The following is an 18,573-nucleotide window of genomic DNA, read 5'->3' on the forward strand; positions in this document are numbered from 1 at the left end:
AAATTTGCCACTGGCCATAACGGTTCGTTTTAGTCGGCTACCAGTTCGTCTGGCGTGAGCATTGTTGGCTTCTGCATACACACACACCGAAGAGCGAAGGAGGATCGGGTCATAGCCAGTGACGTGTCAAGTGCAGCAGCCCCAGCAAAGTGAGTGAGTGAGAGCAACAGAGAGCGCCAAGCTCTCTCTCTCTCTGGCGATGGTCTGTCTCTCTGCCGCATCTCTCCTGCAAGAGCATTCAGTGTTTGGGAACGCAGCAGCCACAGAAGTAGACGCAGACGCCAAAGCAGACCTCCACCGATCGTTGAACGGGACAGTTGCGCCGCCACTCGTTGAAATCAGCTGATCCCCTCGGACATTTGGATCCCTCGCACTTGTATTCGCGTCGCTGTCTCCTCTGACCGAATTTCGGGCAAACTTTTGTCAACGTGAAAGCCGAATAGTTTGCGTTTATTTTTGGGCAGATGTGCTAATAATTTCGTGTGCCAACAATTTGTGGTCCGTCGGTGTCTCCGCCACACACAGTGCGCCCAGTGATCGTCGAGAACGGAACACAGAGACTTCTCTCTGTTCTGTTCGCCAAAAGTTCTGCATGCGGGAGGTGAGAGAGCAGGAGTTCCAGTTGCAAGGCTTCGGCAAGACGGCTGCCCCCGCATACCGCTTGCCCGCTTTTCACAGACAACAAACAACCGCAAGTGCAACCGCAACAACTTCCTTTCCGTCAGGTTATTGACTTTAGCCTGCAGCAGCGTGTCGCGTTATTCTCCGTTCTCTGTGTGTTCATGTGTGCGTGCGTGTGTGCTGGCAAGCATCTGCATTTGTTTGTGGCTGAAGAAGATACTACTATGATTGTTTTTTGGACCTCTTCTTTCGTCGCTGCCTTCGCCTGTCGCGTTAGTTGTTGCTGTAGCCGGCATCACTTGCTGTGCGCATACCCTGGCAGAGGGCATATCGGGTTTGCTTGCACAAGTGTTTGCAGTGTAGAAATCTCTACAGAGAATAATTTTAACTGCCTTAGTAGGAACTATTCATTAAAGTAGGTGTAGATTGGACACACAGCCAATTATGATAGGAATTGCCATAACAAATGTGTTCCTCCCATAACAACCGACATCGCAGGGTATGCGCTGCGTCGCATTCAACCCTTTGGCTAGCCCTTTCACGCTCATTCTTGTCGCAGTTGATTGCCGCCGCCACGCCGTTTTTTTGTTGTTCTCCTTCCTTATTCATGAGACTTTGCTTTTGTTTTGAATCTTTCTGCATTTCAACCCCCCCACCGTTCAAATGGTACAATATTCTTTAAATAGTTTTTCTTTTCTTCTTCCACCCCACCTCTTCCGCTTCTCTTTTTGTTGTTGTTAGGTAGGCGTGGCACCCACACACAGCGACCCGTCGCTCTGCCTGTGCTCTCTGTTTGTTTGTTTGTTTTGAGTGGTTGTTGGTGCGCGAGGTGATTGGGTCGATCGATAACGGAATCACATGCAGATGAGAGAGAAGATCAGTGGGAAGTGGAAAAGAGCGGGGTATGAAGAGCAGCTAATCGACACTCACACACTCACACACGAACACTTTTTTCACTGCACAATCGATGCTGCAGCCGTAATCGCCTCTGGGCAGGGTCACTTGGGAGTCAATGGAAATGGGTCGAAGTCGCGAGGCCGTGCGACCCAAATTTGCAATATGCAGAGCACGCAGACAGACAGAAAGAACATTTGCAGCCGCCACTTAATTGCCTTCCTACTAGTCGTTGCAGCTTAAGTTGCTTGTGGGACACATTCGTCTGGCATACTTAGTTCTCGTTTTTATTGCATTCAGCTGGTGTACAAAAACGTAACGCAAATACTTTTGGTATACCCTGCGAAACTCGAGCATAAACTCATTTGAAACTCCTCAACCTAAGGCCCTTAAAGCAGCAACTCTCGACTGGAAATGCTCTACTCTAATACTGAAATTAAGCACTGCATCAGCTATTCATCCCCTAGCTAATATACCCAATTTGTTATTCAATATTTATACCCCACACAACACACATGTGTGAACATTAAACGAAAATATTACGGCCCCAGCTGGCTATAAATAAGAATGAAATATCGCTCAAAAAATTACAAATTGTGTCCCGCATTCAATGCTCATTTGCCTCAGAAACTTAGACTTATTTTCTGCCAATTTGTCAGTTTATTCGCTTGCTGCATAAATGTTTTGGTCCATTGTTTATTTTGCCTAAGGCTGCATCCTCTGGCCACAAGGTTTCTAGCTCAAACTCGGCAGCCTTTCGTCATCTCATTGGCGTTTGTCATTGAAGGCCATCATGGCCCGGAATGGTCAACAGATGTTTTCCGGTACAGTTTTTATTTAGCTGTGCCTCATTTAATTTGGTAAACAAAATGCCAGGAGCTTCCCCACAGCGCAGCTAATCGCCAGACTCAATTCTGTGACTTTGCCGTTTTCGTTTGATATTTTTCCCGAAACTTTTGGGCACTCCATGCCGCAAGTCTGTGGCTTTCCCATTACCCACAACATTTGGGCACTCGAAAGTCTAGTCTTACACTTCATTTCCTGTCTGCTTATTGAGAACTCCGATAAGTATTATCTGCCGCAGATCATTTGAATAAAGTGTTGTTCAGTGGGGCCTCCAAATTCATTCAACAAAATTCATTCGAGGTCCACTCACTGATAGTCACTATCAACTCTGCTGAAAAACACCTCCACATCCACATCAAGTTCTACATAAGCGATGAGGATCGTTCAGCTAAAACCTCAAGCCTGACAACTTCAAGTTGATCGCACTCGCTTATCGAGCGACTAACTAACTAATTGATTAATCGCCGCTCGCCATCATCCATTTTTATACCCGGTACTCGAAGAGTAAATAGGGTATATTGTATTTGTGCACATAACGGTTGTATGTAACGCACAGAAGGAAACGTCTCCGACCCCATAAAGTATATATATTCTTGATCAGCATCAATAGCCGAGTCGATTGAGCCATGTCTGTCTGTCCGTCCGTCTGTCCGTCTGTCCGTCCGTCTTGTTGAGCGCCTGGATCTCAGAGACCATAAAAGCTAGAGCCACCAAATTTTGCATCCAGACTTCTGTATGCTCACACTGTTACAAGTGTATTTCAAAAATCAGCCACGCCCTCTTCCGCCCCCGCAAAAGGGCGAAAACCTCCCAAATCTACAACAATCTACAATAAACAAAGATAACAGAAAACTAAAAACGCCATTCCGTAGGAAATGACCATATCTATCTGATCACCAAATTGGGATCCGATTGGATCATTATTATGGCCACAATGAAGAAATTAAGTTGCAGTGGCTAAACCCACCCTGTCCAGCAGCTTTTGTTGCTTTTACACATTCTCTCATTCACACTCTGCTTCGCGCAGTGGCAGAGGCCTCTTCCCCTGACACGTCTCTGACTCATCCTCTGCCACGACTCTGCCGCTGCCTCTGCCCTGACTCTGCAGTGTGTGTCTCTAGGGGAGGGTGGCGAGCTAAAGGAGCGTGTTGGCGTGAGTAGTGTTGTTGATGTAGATGACAGATGAAGAGAAAATGTAAAATTTGACAAATAACCGCTAAGGTGCAGATGTAGTACTGAGTACCGGGTATAAGAGTTGTGACGCGGCTTAAGACGCGTCTCACAACGTTCCTCCTCGTTACCACTGAAAGTGGGCAGATTTGTCACTGGAATCTCTGCATGTGTCACACAGCCAGCAGCAGACAATTGAAATCAATTAATGGGGGGACAATGACACTTTTTGTTCAGTTCTTTTTGGGTGACAAATGATTAACGCTCCCCATTGCCCTTCCCTCTTGCAGCTCAAGATGAAATCAAAGTACGAGAACATGAAGATCATCTACAATCGCAGCAAGATCGGCTGGTATTGGGCGCCACTCTTCGTGTCCTTTTGGTTTCTGCTCTTCTACCTCGTGGTGGTGTCCAGCTTCCATCGCATGCCGCGCCTGAAGACCCAACTGGATGAGCTGCAGCAGCCGGGACAGTTCATTGGAGAGCGTGCAGAGAACACGCTGCTGAGACTCTCCAAAATTGGACCCAAGGTCGTGGGCAGTGCCGCCAACGAGCAGGTGGCTGTGCAGTTTCTGCTCAGCGAGATCACCGACATCATTGACGGCGCACGCACGGATCTCTACAGCATCGAGAAGGATGTGCAGATTGCCTCCGGCAACTATCTCCTCTGGTCCATGGTCAATGTCTATCAGAGTGTGCAGAATGTGGTGGTCAAGCTGTCGCCCAGAAATGCCAGCAGCGAGGCTGCTCTGCTGATCAACACTCACTTTGATTCGGTGCCGGGCAGCTCGGGCGCCGGAGACGCCGGCATGATGTGTGTCATCATGCTGGAGGTGCTGCGAGTTATTACCAAGTACGAGACGCCCCTGACCTACTCCGTGGTGTTCCTCTTCAATGGCGCCGAGGAGAACCCGCTGCAGGGCAGTCACGCCTTCATCACACAGCATCCCTGGGCGCAGAATGTCAAGTGAGTGGCGGCATCCCTGTGCATTTTGAACAGAATTTTACTTTATTTTACTCACCCCACACAGAGCGGTTATGAACTTGGACTCGGCAGGCAGCGGCGGACGTGAAATTCTCTTTCAATCGGGCCCCGATAATCCTTGGCTGATGAAGGTACGCAGAGACTGGGGAGCTTTCTTCTGTTTGAAACTCTTTTTAATCATTTATTTTCTTGGTTATTTTCTCAGTACTACGGCAAGAACATTGTTCACCCGTTTGCCTCCACAATTGGCGAGGAGTTGTTCCAGAATGGCTTTGTGCCTTCCGAGACGGACTATCGCGTGTTCCGTGACTATGGCGAGATACCTGGTAGGGCAACAGGGAAAAGCTGTAAGAAAAAATCAGTACCTAACCAGATACTCCTCTCCGACAGGCCTCGACATGGCACAAGTGCTCAATGGCTATGTTTATCACACCAAATACGATCGCTTTAATCTCATACCACGACGCACTTATCAACTGACGGGAGACAACATTTTGGCACTGGTCAAGGCGCTGGCCAATGCCGAAGAGCTGGAGAATCCATCGGTGCGTAGCAAGCGACACAAATTCACATCCTTCGAGCAAAACTGAACCTCTAAATCCACTTGCAGAAATACGCCGAGGGACACATGATCTTCTTTGATGTTCTCGGCTGGTTTTTTGTCTACTACCCGGAGAGCACGGGCGAGATTATCAACATTTGCGTTTGTGTCGTGGTCTGCCTTACGATCGTCGGCTACATTTGGATCATGTCGAGCAGCACTGGCATGTTTAGGCGTCGCATTTGGGTCAAGTTTGGCATTCTCACAGCCCTCCAGGTGGCCGGCGTGGGCCTGGGCATTGGCTTGGTCCTGTCGATTGCCTTGTTCCTGGATGCCGTCAACCTGCCTATGAGCTGGTTCTCCCAGAACTGGATGCTCTTTGGCCTGTACTTTTGTCCCATGATCTTTGGCATGGGCATTGTGCCAGCCATCTACTTCAGTCGCACCAAGGAGGTGAGTTTAGTGAGTAGAAGTGCTGCAGGGCATGATTAACATTGGTTCCTCTCTTCCCCGTTTAGCATGGTCTGCCCTTGGGCTATGGCATACAATTGCTGATGCATTCGCATTGCCTCATCCTCACCGTCGTCACTGTGATCATGATCTGCTACAGCATTCGCTCGGCTTTTGTGATTATGCTCTGCATTGCCTTCTATACGCTCTCCGTGCTGCTGAATATGATCACCAGGGCACACAAGACAAGTGAGCATCCATGGCGAGGCATTATCCAGGATTTTAATCAGTTTTAATCCTTTCTAGACTTCCTTTGGCTCATCCCACACTGCCTGTGCCAGGTGCTGCCCTTCATGTTCTACACCTACTGCTGCTACGCCTTCTACGTCGTCTTTGTGCCCATGCAGGGACGCGAGTGCAACACCAATCCGGAGATTCTAATGGGTTTCTTTACCGCTCTGATGGTTATACTCTTCGCTCCGTTTCTGGTGCCGCTGCTCTGTCTGTTCCGCAAGTCCAAGACAATCATTTCGATGTTTGGCGTGTGCACGATTCTTTTTATCATCTTTGCTGCCACGCCCATTGCCTTCCCGTATGCGGAGAAGACAGCTCCACAACGTTTCTTTGCTGTGGTGAGTTTAATTCAGTTTTGATCTTTGAATCTCTTTCAGTGTCTGCCCTTTTAGCACACGGCACGCACCTTCCACAATGCGGATCGCGCGAGTACTGTGAACCACACGGATTCTGGTTACTTTGTGCTGCCCGTGGACAGACGTCCCCACACTCTGGATGACATACTCTTCGAGAACACCAACTACAGCAAGGCGGCAACAAATGATTGTGACTCGGAGATTATGTGTGGCTATCCCATATACAGTTCGCGCTGGCTGAATGCGGTGTAAGTGAGCAAAAGAGTGCCATCCAACCCTCATCTAACTTGAGCTTCCCTTCGCCACAGCGACAACAGCTACTTTGTGCCTGGGCCCGAGCCCAACAAGGATTACCTCCCCACTCTCAGCATCATCGACAAGAGCAGCAGCAACGCTCAGAGCATAAAGTTCACGCTGGAGATTGCGGGACCGGATCACACGAGCATATTCATACAGCCCGTGAATGGCACTCGCCTCGTGGACTGGACCTTCACCAAGGAGCCGCTCGAGCAGAATGTGAAGCCGCCCTACTACGTGTATTGGTCGTACGCGCTGGACCCCACGCCCCTGCAGTTCAGCATGGAATTTGAGCATGACAGCGATGACTGGACTGGCTCCACCTTCCGCATTGCCATCATGGGACACAGAACGCACCACGACATGTACATAGATGAGGAGTTTCGGGAGTTCTTGGCCACGTTTCCGCCCTGGGCGCATGTTAGCTCATGGATTGGTTCCTACAACAGCTGGGAGCTGTAAGCAAACGAACGGAAATTGCGTGCCATTCAGCCTAGAACCTTGTTAAATCTGGTTTATCCCCCTGCTAATGCAACGAACAAAGTGCCAGCTTGCCTGGTCATAAATGCTTTAAGGTTTAAGTTTATAATTAGCTTATTAAAAATACATCATAAATTATTTATTAAGTTAACAAATCGTCGCAAGCCTAAGTCCACTACAGCACCCAACTCTCCAGCGAGGAGAACCAGTCCGTGGTGTACGTCCAGTCGGGAAAAGTGTCGAGGAATGTGCGGAAGTCCTCGGTGTAGTGCTCCTTGTGGTAGAGGAAGTGCTCGGACACGACCAGCTTGAAGTACGGCCCCTGCGTATTGCTCTCCTCGTGCTCGAGCTCCACCCAAAAGTCAAAGGGCTCATCGGTGAGGGAGTAGATGTGATACATCAGATAGGGCGGCGTGTGCGCCTCGTCCAGCGGTGTCTTGTCAAAGGACCAGTCGGAGACTTTGACCTGAGCCAACGGATCAACGTAGATCATGACGCGATCGCTGGCACGCAAACTGAACTCGTAGCGGATTTTGTTCGCTGCCACAGATGCCTTGGAAACTTGCGTTAGCTCGATGTTCATGGGCAGCTGTGGCGCTGTGCTGTAGATCCATCGAGCGGAGTCTCTGTGGAGGCAAATAGGAAGAGCATTAGGAGACACTCACTTGAGGCAGTTGCACACTTACTTCCAATCAATCCAGCGACCGCTGTAGATGGGCAAACCACAAAAAGGCTCCGCGGCGCACGTGGCCTCCGTCCAACTGGAGGGTTCTCTGTTCTTGAATGTCGAATCATCCAGCTCGCCCAGTCTTGTGTCCACGGGTTGTATATAGAAGCCAGAGTCCTGTTTGACAGTGTTGTCCGCATTGTGGAAGGTGCGCGAGGTGTGCTGGAAGGGTTTGGGATGGGTTTTGATCAGCTATGAACTGTGGGTACACTGAGGACTCTTACCAGCACATAGTAACGCTGTGCTGCCAGCTCCTTGACGAAAGGAAAGCCCGCGGAGGTCGTTGCTATGATAATGAATATGATTGTCAAGGCACCAAAGATGGAGAAAATAGTCTTGGGCTTGCGGAACTTGTGCATAATGGGAATCTGCAAGGGAGGAGCTGGGGTTAAGCTAGATCCCTCTTGGGAAGCTCTCTCTGACTCACCAGAAAGCCCGCAAAGTGCATGGTCATATAAATAATGAACACAGAGACGAGCACGTCGGGACTGCTGTCGGGGCCATCGCGTCCCTGCATGGGCACAAACACAATCAGAATGGCGTAGCACATGTACGTGTAGTAGATGAAGGGCAGCACCTGGCAGATCAAATGGCTCGTGACGAAGTAGCTCTCTAAAGAAAGGAGAGAGTAAGCCCATTAGAAACCCCCAAAGATTCGTAAACTCAAAACCTACTCTTCAGCGACAGCTTCAGCGTTATCTGCACCACCACGGAGATCGTATAAAAGAAGACGCCAATCATTGGGAAGTAGCCCGAACGTATGGCCATGCTGGTCATGATGATGCACAACACAATCATCACAATGCAGTGGGCGTGCATGAAGCAGGAGATGGTCTGATCCAGCTTCATGTTGGTCCGCCGCTTCGTCCAGCCAATGTAGATGGCCGGCAGCAGGCCCAGCACAAAGAAGAGCGTGCAGAAGTACAGCCCAAAGATCATCCAATGACCGTAGTACCAGGACTCGGACAAACCCACGGCCTGCATGAAGACAGCCACGAGTATGGTGAGTCCACAGGCAGCCAGCACCGTGCCCAGTTGCACCAGGAAGATGATGCCAAAGCGCACGAAGATGGCCTTCAGCGCATCCGCGCCATCGTCCACGGACATGAGATACAGAGAGATGCCAATGCACAGCAGGGACAGCACACACACCGTCACGTTGATGGCAATGCTCACGGACTCCGTGTAGGTGAGCATGAACCAACCCACAAAGTCATAGAACACCGTGTGACCCTCCTCATGGGCGGCAGTGTCATCCAGCTCGGGGGCATTGGCCAGCGCCCAGACCAGCGGCAGGACATTCTCACCCGTTGACTGGTACGTGCCCCGCTCAATGTTCTTGAAGTTGTCATACTTCGTGTGGTAAACGTAGCCATTGAGGGCATGTGCCATGTCCAGACCGGGCACCGAGCCATAGTCCCGAAAGATGCGAAAGTCCGTGTCGGAGGGGATAAAATTGTTCTGGAACAGCTCCTCGGCCATGGAGTTGGCAAAGGGATGGGCCGCACTCTGGTGATAGTATTTGGCCAGCCAAGGATGATTCGGGCCCGTTTGGAAGAGAATTTCGCGACCACCAGCGCCAGCAGAGTCCAGGTTGACGAGGGCTCTGAGGGGAGAGAGATCGTCAGAGCTGCAGCTAAGGATGAGGCTCTCCTCGCCACTTACTTGCAGTTCTTCGCCCATCTGTGTTGTGTGATAAATCCGTGTGAGCCCAGCATGCAGGCCTCCTCGGCGCCATTGAACAGAAACACAACTGGGTGGGCCAGCGGCTTCTCGGAGCGCGAGATGACACGCAGAGCCTCCAGCATAATGACCACCATGACGCCATCATCGCTCACCGCCGGTGTGCCCACCTCCGAGTCGTAGTGTGAGTTGACCAGCAAATAGTTGTCATTCTGCTGACTCTTTTGGCTGATCTTGACGACGACATTGGACACATTCGAGTAGCTCATGGCACTGCCGAAGAGGAACAAGGAGCCCGAGGAGTACTGCTTCTCCACCTCAATGTCGTACAGGTCCGAGCGCGACTCGTCCACAATCTTTTGCAACTCTCGCAGCAAAAAGTTCACCGTGTGCACCTCATTGGCGATGGAGCCGCTCATTTTGTTGCCGATCGCCGCGTACTCTGCCAGCTGCTTCATTGATCGCTCGCCAATGAACTCATCCGGGTGCTGTGCCTCATCCCGCTGGTACAGCATGTCGGGGTACGAGTAGAAGCTGGGCAGCACGGACACATAGAAGAGGGCAAAGCAAATGGCCGCATAGATGGGTGCACCATACCAGGGCCATTTCTTTTCGCGGGACTCGCCCGCATCCTTTTCGGGTGTGATGTCAAAGGCGGAGAATGCCATCTGAAAAACAGAGTAAATATCAGAGAAGAATACATTTTCTGTGACATATTTTGTGGCCTGAAATTCCTTCCACATCTCCCCACTTGCTGCCTACTTTCAGGCATCCACAATTATTCTTTTACGATCTACGATTAAGCGTCCATAATCTAGGCACAAACCGAAATGGAATGGAATAATACACCCAGCGATTTGGAAACCATAAACATTATCCAACATGTACGAGAGTCACGGGCATAAACTTCGTGGGAGAGTGCTTCGCAGGATCATAAACTAATTGGAAACCCAAAGAGTGCTCAAAACTTTACGATGCCCCAGTGGCCTGAGATGGCCTGAGTCCATTGGTGGTCTAAAAACAGAATCCGATAACAATTTTACAACGGATATAAAGGCGCTTATCAAAAGAAGTTAAGGAAAAATGAAAACATAACTACGAAACGCGATTCCCGGTTCGTTTGGGAACATTTCAACACTCAGATATCGGGGACATGCACAATTTCCCGGTTCGTTTGGGAACATTTCAACACTCAGATATCGGGGACATGCACAATTATGGAATACGCTATAAAGAGGGAATTTCCCTCATCCAATTTACATTTCAACTTTTACAAGTTTTATGCCTTAAATCCTTCACTCTTGATTCATGACGTTATCGCCAGACGTTTATTTTTCACATTTTTTACGGCATGTCTTATATTTTGACGGCACAAAGCGGTTCTGGGTTATCCGCAATCTCAAACGACACCCAAAAATGTTCCTGCAGATCGTAATCGTTCCACCTTGAATTATGGCAACCGGATTGGATTTGGTTTGAGAATCGGATTGGGAGTCTCCTCAACTAACCTTGTAGCACGCGACTTGCACCTGAACTGAATGAAATAAAAACTCAACTGACGAGTTGCGGAGCGTGTAGCAAGTATTAAGTAGGGCCAGGTCCGATCTGGGTGCGTTGCGATCGCCCAGAGCACCCTTATCGTTCAGCGATAATAATCATTTTGGGGGGGTTCTGTGTGGCACTAAAAGATTACATCCTATATGGCCGATAGCAGATAGCAGATCTGAAATGGCAGGAGCTATTGCTCTTTATAGCTTGATGGCCGCCAGTTAAAAACGATTAGGGCTACGGGGCTCGTGTCGGCAGAGATCTTAGTGTAGCAGCAGTATGGCAGTATTATGGCAAAAATATATGGTAGAAGAATTATAGCAGAATTATGGCAGCAGTAAGGCAGAATTATAGCAAACCCAAAGTTGAACTCTTGAGGTGGGATAAGTAGAAGGGAAAATACAGCCCTCTTATCGATAAACATAAATCCAAAAGCTGAAGCATTGACAACTCACAAAATTTAAGGCCTAAAGACTGTGCTATATTTTATATAGGAATTTTCCTGTTACGTTTTCTACAGAAATCCACGCGCAGTCACCGGCAGCCTCTGGAGGGTGCTGATTTTTGATTAGTTAATTAACTAATGTTCCACTTTTTGCGTCCAATGATGACTCAGAGTCTGTGGCGGCGCTAAACCATTATCTTATGGCATGTGCCTTCTGATATTGGAAAGAAAGAACTCACGTAAGACTTTTGCAACGAGAAGAACCGATCGTTTTGAAGTGCGTCAAGGGACTGACTGATTGCCTTAGGCAAAGATTTGAGCGAGCTGCGGAGTGCTGCCCAAGTGCCTGCTGGATTTGTGCACCGCGAGCATATACGAATCAGCATTACAAACACACACACACACACACACAATACAAACACTCGTATATGCTGTATACATATTTTGTCTATTGTCTCGAGTGATTGTCGATGCCGACATGCGACACAATGCAGCGTCTGCCATTTCTGGAGCACGATCTAATGGCTTCTGTTTGCTTACAATAAATATTTAAGCATATTTACATTTATGTTTGTTTATGCTCCCGAATGTGTACATTTTCTTTGCACTTGCGCTACATCAAAAGTATTTACCATCCTAATTCAGTTCTGAAATCGTCATCGCCATCAATCAATGTTGCTGATAATCATATAAATAATAATCGTGCACTTCTTTTTGCGTGTTTCTATGAATGAGCAATCTAAATATTGAATTAACAAACAGAATTAGCTAATCTGTCTGCAAATCAAACACACGTCAAAGTAGTAAAAACGAGACTGCAGCACACTCCCCTGGTGAATGGACATTCCAGCAATTGTTCCCAGTCGGGGGGTTTCTTCTGCTGGGTTTCGGCGGATTATAAATTAAAGATCGATTGCTGATATGCGTACTAGCCCCGCACCAGTCATAAAAGTTGCTTTAGCTCGAAATTCGCTAATCTGCAAGTCAGAAAGAGTCAACGAATTTGCTATACTCTGACTGGGTACACGAGGAGCTTTACCTCCACTTCTATAACCTCTTCTTATCACTTGATGGGTTGTTAATTATAATTAATTTAGCTGCCATGATACACTCAGTGATTACTGACTGAAGTTTTTCGTGAGCGTGTTGACAGCCATCCGTCATCTGCAGACAATTCCACTCTTATCTCTAGTCCAAAGTTCACTCGATAACTTGTTCGTCGTCTCTTTAATTAAAAGTACATTTATTTAAAACACATTTAACACCCGATCCTTAGTAGATCCAGGTCTCGTAGGATGCCGGCCAGGGCGTGGCATCCACATATTTGGGGAAACTGTCGAGGAACTTCGTGAAGTCCGGCGTCAACATTTCCTTGTGATGGGTCCAGTGGCCGCCCACACCCAGCTCAAATATGGGCGTCGTGAAGTCGCCGTTGGTTTTCTGCAAGTACCAGAAAGTTAGGGAAAATTTTCGGTTGATGCAGCCAAAACCCACCTCCAGCTCCAGCCAGAATTTGAGCGGATCTCCATTGACGCCCCACGAGAAGTAGATAAAGTAAGGCGGCTGGAAGTTCAGACGCAGTGGCGCCTGATGGAAGGACCAATCCTTCATGACAGCGCCATTCAAGGGCTGTATAAACAGCGCCATATGATCGGGTCCACTCAACTGCAGCTCATAGCGTATCCTGTTGGGGGAAACCTGCTTCTTGCTGGTCACTTTGATAGCCGGAACCGTGCCCAACAGCGGCTCGGAGGCGGGTATCCACAGGGTGTTTTGTCTGAGGAGCAGAGAACGAGGTTTAGTCAGCTCAAAAAGTTGCCGGAGGGGAGCTTACCTGGTCTTATGCCAACGCTGATTGTACAGTGGCAAACCGCACATCATTTCCTTCTGGCAATCATCGCCAATTTTCTGGGCCAGCGTCATGTTAATGACATCATCTGCAAATGGGAATAAAATAAGAGCTAAACAAAGCAGAAAATAGCACAAATAAACCCACGTTTCACAGCGTAAGTGCGCCTGTCCTGTGGCATAATGAAGTAGCCCGACTCCTGGCGGCGTATTTTGTTATCGGCATCGTGGAAGGTGCGCTTGGCGTGCTGCAAAGGAGAGATTCAACTTCCACTCGTAGAGCTCTTAGAGATCCTCGCTTACCAGCACAGAGAAACGCTGCACACTCGTCTCGGGTCGGTAGGGGAAGCCCATGGGCGTTATGGCAATAATCACACACACCAAGGTAATGGCCAGCAGCGCGCAAATGATCGTCTTGGACTTGCGGAACAGATGCAGCACGGGCACAATGAAGCCGCAGGTGAGCAGACCCACGGCAATGCTGAAGACAGCCACCACGAGGTCGGGGTTGACATTCTCCCCAAAGCGGCCAAACATGGGAATGAAAGTGACGAAGAATCCGTGCGAGAAGTAGGCGAAGAACACAAACGGAGGCACGAAGCAGACGATGTGTGGTATGACCCAGGCGACATCTAAGGAAGAGGGCGAAGAAGTTGATTGAAAGGGAAGCTCCATGGGAATGCCTTTGCTTACCTTTGCTGTGCAGCTTGGTGGCCAGATTAATGATGAGCGCCATGGTGTAGAACAAACAGGAGAGCATCAGAACGAACACGGACCGAACGCCGCAAATGGTCAGCACCAGCGTGGAGAAGGCCAGGAAGAGGCAGTGGCAGTGGAGCAGCAGCTGCACGCGCTGGCCAATGGGCAGTTTGTCCTGGAAGAAGGAAGGAAAATGAGTCTTTGAACTGCGATGTGCTGCCTGCTGCTCACCTCCTTGGTGTAGTGGAAGTACATCGCGGGAACTATAGCCAAACCGAACAGGAAGGTGCTGAAGTAGAGTCCGAGTATAAGCCAAGAGTGCGTGAACCAGGACATGGGCAAGTGCACGAGATCCATGAACCAGCCCAGGAACAGCGTGATGGCAACGGCAAACATCAGGCCAAAGAGCTGCACGACAAATGTGTGCAGCACACGCTTCAGGAGCTTCTCCAGCTTGAGGCCCGAGTTGAAGGCCATCAGCTTGAAGGCATAGAGACAGGTGCCGATGGCCACCAGCGAGACAATCACGTTCAAAATGATGCCCTCCGTTTCGGTGTAGAAGACCAGGAACCAGCCCATCACATCAAAGTAAACGGTGTGTCCCTCGGAGTATTTCTGCGGGGGACAAAGATCACGCATGAAGTCGAAGCTCTCCCGTGTTCTGTGCCACTCCTTACCGATGTATCCTCCAGCTCCTGCGAGTTGGCAATCTCGCGCACCAGCGCCAGCAGATTGTCGCCAGTGTTCTGGAAGCTGCCGCGTGGGAAGATCTCGGCGCGATCAAAGCGCGTGTGATAGACATAACCGTTGTACTGGTAAGCCATATCCAGACCGGGCACCGAGCCATGGTCGCGGAAGATGCGGAAATCCGTGTCCGAGGGTATAAAGTTGTTCTGGAACATCTCCTCGGCCATGGTGGAGGCATACGGATGCTTGATGGCGCGACGATAGCTCTTCATCAGCCAGGGATGATTGGGTCCGGACTGGAAGAGAATCTCCCGACCGCCATTGCCAGCAGAGTCCAGATTGATGAGAGCTCTGTAAGGTGAGGGAAGAGGCAAGATATGAGAATGAAGGCAAAAGCTGAGTTTGTGTTCCACTTACTTGCAATTTTTGGCCCACTTGTGCTGCGTGATGAACGCGTGCGAGGCCTGCAGGGGATTCTCCTCTGCGCCATTGAACAAAAACACAACAGGATGCTTGAGCGCAGTCTTGGACTGAGCCAACACGCGCAGCGTCTCCATCATTGTGGCCACCATGGAGCCATCATCGCCGGCACCAGGTCCCCCGGGCACCGAGTCGTAGTGGCTGTTGACCAGCAGATAGGTGGTGCTGTTGGTGTTCTTCGGACTAACCTTCACCACAATATTCTGAATGCTCTGGTACATGTTGATCATGGACCAGTGAACGTAGCTGCCTGAGGCAACCTGCACATCCACCTCAATGTCATTGGCGGAGCCCAGACCCGAGCGTATCTTCTGCACGCTGCCGGAGAGCACCTTCACGGCGCCCATTTCGTTCTCCTTGCTGCCCACGACACGGGGTCCGAGTGCCACCAGCTGCCGCAGATTGTTCTCCGCACGCTCGGCAATGAAGCGATCGGGGTACTTGGCCTCATCCTTGATGGTCAGCGGACGGGGCAGGTGATGGCAGGCTGGTATGGAAATGGCCACATACAGCAGCAGCCAAAAGCCAAAGAATGCTGGCGCCCAAAACCATTTGATTTTGTTGTACTCCACGAAGGCACGCTCACAGCCATTGGGTTTGTTCTGCTAAAGATTGGAGGAGGAAAGTAGATCAGTAGCTATGTGCATATCTTTCCCGGAAGATTGTGCCCTTTTCCTGCTTAATATTTTAGTGTTATGAGTCAGTTCGATTGTGGTTCCTCTTACATATCACATGGCCACCTGTTTCTATGATAATTTTAGTGGCAAAAAGTTAATATTTCGTGTTCCATGATAGACAGGCGGCTCATGACTCAGCTTCCAATCATTAACACCCCGAAAACGACAGCTGTAGTAGCTGGCAGGCGGACCGTACCGAATGCGTGTACCGACTCGTATGTTAGATTTAATCCATCATCGGGCTATCTTATCTCTGGTCAACGTTGCTAGCGAAGCCCCCCGAAACAGACTTCGATAGGCGGGTACGCGGCCTGCTCCTTCTGCCAGGGGTGCCAGTGGGCCAGTTCCACGGAAGTGGGCCAGACAGGGGGAACTGATATAGTCGGGGACTGCAACTAGGGCTGCGAAGGTATCATATCTCAAGGGTTTACGTACAATATACGCGCTTTGTTAATTAGTGAACAATGATAAGGAACTGGCCGGAAAAAGGGTTACTGCCGCACAGAGGACAAAACCCGATATGGTGCGGAGTTGGCTCACGGCTATTTTAATGCATGTGTTGAAGCAATCCAATCAGTGGGAAGATTACCCATGCCCCACCCGAAATTAAACAATCTAATCGAGCAGCAAAGCTATCACTCTGCAGCTGAGGGTGCTTGGTGCTTGGTGCTTACCTCATACAGGTGCGAATTGCGCTGCCGCAGCAGAGGATCTGTGTTGTGAGGATCACTGGTCGGCGTTATGACGCGCCGCCGTACGCTCTTGTCGCTGCCGCTGACACTCATCGTACCACTAACTGGGGCTGCACTGTCTAAATACGAGGCAACCTTTCGCTTTGCCGCAACGCGCTCTACTGATCGAACAGGTATAAACTGTATCTATAATTTGTTATAACTTTAATAGCAATAAGCAGGCTAGATATATAAAAGGTGGGGACAATTCCGCAAGGGGAAACTTTTTGCGGTATATTTCTAGAAATTTGCCTGAAACTATACATTTCCGCGGTTGCAAATTAAATAAAACACTTCTGACACTTGTTTATTTTAGTTATTAGCTAAAGTTCACTGCAAAGAACGTAGAACATTAATTGCCTTTGATTTTGTTTGCCTCGAAGAGCGGGCCTAACCTAATATAGGCATACCATGTGTGAACACATGCTTGCTGTTGTTTGCTTATCGAAAAGAACAAAAGAGAACAGAGAGAACAGCCTCTCTTTCGTTTGTTCGCTCTCTCGCGTCGTTGCTTTTATGGCTTTTCATTGCCGCTCCCAATGATGCGTATTTCTATAAGGTAAAAGCGCATTCGCAATGATCTCTCGACACCGCACAATTAAAAATTACCTTTGACCCGAGAAGCACAACTTAATTTCACTTAGTTACAACACGACAAGCTTTCCCCCTTCTCGCAGTGCACATGGAACGACAGAGAAGGTGTACGAGAGAGAACCAACGCAAGGGACTGGCAGCCAAAGTTTAAATTGTTTGTAATTTGTACCTGCGCTTCTTTCTCCTCGGCGTCGCTGCTCATTTTTAATCACCCCCTTCTCGGCGTTGTTGCTGCTTATGTTTCTCTTTCACTGATTTCGCTGCGCTCTGCTCTGCTCTGCTCTGCTCTGCAAATCGTTCTTGCGGTTGTTTGCTTGCGCCTGTACGTTTTGTTGCTGGCTTTTTCTCCGATCTTCTGCTCTCTCTCGATGCGCGACTGTCACTGATGTACAAAGTTCCGCAAGCCGCGCTTTAATACGGCCCTTTGCCGTGGCATTTCAATCTCATGCGGTATGTGTTATTAGTTGAATAATTTATTCCGTTTTGCCGGCATTTTTTTGTTTGTTTACACTTACTCATTTATGTCGCCTATTTTCGATGCGATGTTTGTGTGTTTGCTTACTTAGCAAATGTACATAAGGTGCGTGTATCTGTGAGCAAGTTCAAATAACACTGTGCAGCAAATATAATTTATTTTGAGTGTTCTATCGGAGGTAGAAGAATGCCAATGCATGGCAAATCTATTTGGCAAATTTATTGCCTCAGCTCCATCAGTAGAGACGCTTGGATGGCTGCGTTTAATTTGGCTGTTGCATAGTGTAATTTATGTGAGCGAAGCAACGGGTTAAATTAGTGCTTTGATTGCCGCAGATAATTGAATACTTTCGGGCGTTCATTTAATTTGGTTCTAGGTAAATTTACTTTTTATTTACACTGTGGAGCAACGGAGAAGCAGCGTAGCATATTTGTGGGTACACTTTTGATGTAGATTTCATGTAGTTGCCGTTCCCTTTTCCCTTTTGGTTATCTAACAAGAGAGAACAACTGTTTCAAGCTGAAACTTGTAGCAGATGCTGACAAGCCTAGTCGTCAATCGATCCTGGGATGTCCTTGCTTTTCATCTGGCTGACAAGCAGCAAAGTCACTGCGCTACTCAACTGATTCTGGTGCACTGGAGCACTCCGAGAAATGGAAAATAGTCCAGCAAAGGAGGAGAAGAGCAGTTGGCACATTGCACAGCATCAGCTAAAATAGAGCACCCCACACACACACACCCAAGGGAGGCTGGCTGTCTGTTAATTTGTTCATTTACAGTCGCCAGCCCTCAGGTCGTCATCTCATGGTGCATGTGCATTGCATTAGAAAACGATGACGTGCCAGGCACGACCCAAACACTCACAAACGCACACACACACACCCATGGGCTTCCCGTTCGGAATTGAGGACAACGTGTGACATTACGTTAACGGGAAATGCAGCAAAAGCGGTGGGGGGGTCGTTGGGGTGCGCAGCCTATGCCCAATGTCATTCAACCTAAATGGAGAAGGGAGCCCCAAGCCCATGCTTTGTGTGAGCCTTTC

General features: G+C 49.0%; 3 protein-coding genes across 7 annotated transcripts; 1 reads left to right on the plus strand and 2 right to left on the minus strand.

Moving 5' to 3' along the window:
- Nucleotides 1-29: 29 nt before the first annotated feature.
- On the plus strand, nt 30-7,052 carry LOC117892204 (endoplasmic reticulum metallopeptidase 1). 3 transcript variants are annotated; one of them, XM_034798301.1, is made up of 10 exons: nt 30-149; nt 3,822-4,498; nt 4,563-4,647; nt 4,722-4,842; nt 4,907-5,061; nt 5,127-5,510; nt 5,576-5,756; nt 5,814-6,139; nt 6,194-6,405; nt 6,466-7,052. In XM_034798301.1, the coding sequence occupies exons 2-10, from the start codon at nt 3,828-3,830 to the stop codon at nt 6,914-6,916; spliced, it is 2,586 nt and encodes an 861-aa protein (XP_034654192.1). In that variant the 5' UTR covers nt 30-149; nt 3,822-3,827; the 3' UTR covers nt 6,917-7,052. The 3 variants fall into 3 exon arrangements, with proteins under 3 accessions (XP_034654192.1, XP_034654190.1, XP_034654191.1); XM_034798299.1 differs by lacking the exon at nt 30-149 and adding an exon at nt 284-601; XM_034798300.1 differs by lacking the exon at nt 30-149 and adding an exon at nt 620-725.
- Nucleotides 7,053-7,054: 2 nt separating this feature from the next.
- LOC117892205 (endoplasmic reticulum metallopeptidase 1) lies at nt 7,055-10,012 on the minus strand. Its single transcript, XM_034798302.1, has 6 exons — nt 9,327-10,012; nt 8,336-9,267; nt 8,089-8,273; nt 7,886-8,029; nt 7,621-7,823; nt 7,055-7,560 (listed from the first exon to the last, which is right to left on the minus strand). Exons 1-6 carry the CDS (start codon nt 10,010-10,012, stop codon nt 7,110-7,112), a joined length of 2,601 nt encoding a protein of 866 aa, XP_034654193.1. The 3' UTR covers nt 7,055-7,109.
- Nucleotides 10,013-12,545: 2,533 nt separating this feature from the next.
- LOC117892198 (endoplasmic reticulum metallopeptidase 1) lies at nt 12,546-17,412 on the minus strand. 3 transcript variants are annotated; one of them, XM_034798291.1, is made up of 11 exons: nt 17,223-17,412; nt 16,403-16,600; nt 14,989-15,653; nt 14,562-14,922; nt 14,116-14,499; nt 13,879-14,059; nt 13,489-13,817; nt 13,334-13,433; nt 13,172-13,274; nt 12,832-13,114; nt 12,546-12,777 (listed from the first exon to the last, which is right to left on the minus strand). In XM_034798291.1, exons 1-11 carry the CDS (start codon nt 17,253-17,255, stop codon nt 12,610-12,612), a joined length of 2,805 nt encoding a protein of 934 aa, XP_034654182.1. In that variant the 5' UTR covers nt 17,256-17,412; the 3' UTR covers nt 12,546-12,609. The 3 variants fall into 3 exon arrangements, with proteins under 3 accessions (XP_034654182.1, XP_034654183.1, XP_034654184.1); XM_034798292.1 differs by lacking the exon at nt 16,403-16,600 and having other exon boundaries at nt 14,989-15,656; nt 17,223-17,407; XM_034798293.1 differs by lacking the exon at nt 16,403-16,600 and having other exon boundaries at nt 17,223-17,341.
- Between the last annotated feature and the right edge of the window lie 1,161 nt (nt 17,413-18,573).

This window comes from Drosophila subobscura, chromosome E (genome assembly GCF_008121235.1).
Source record: "Drosophila subobscura isolate 14011-0131.10 chromosome E, UCBerk_Dsub_1.0, whole genome shotgun sequence".
NCBI classification, from domain to species: Eukaryota; Metazoa; Arthropoda; class Insecta; order Diptera; family Drosophilidae; genus Drosophila; species Drosophila subobscura.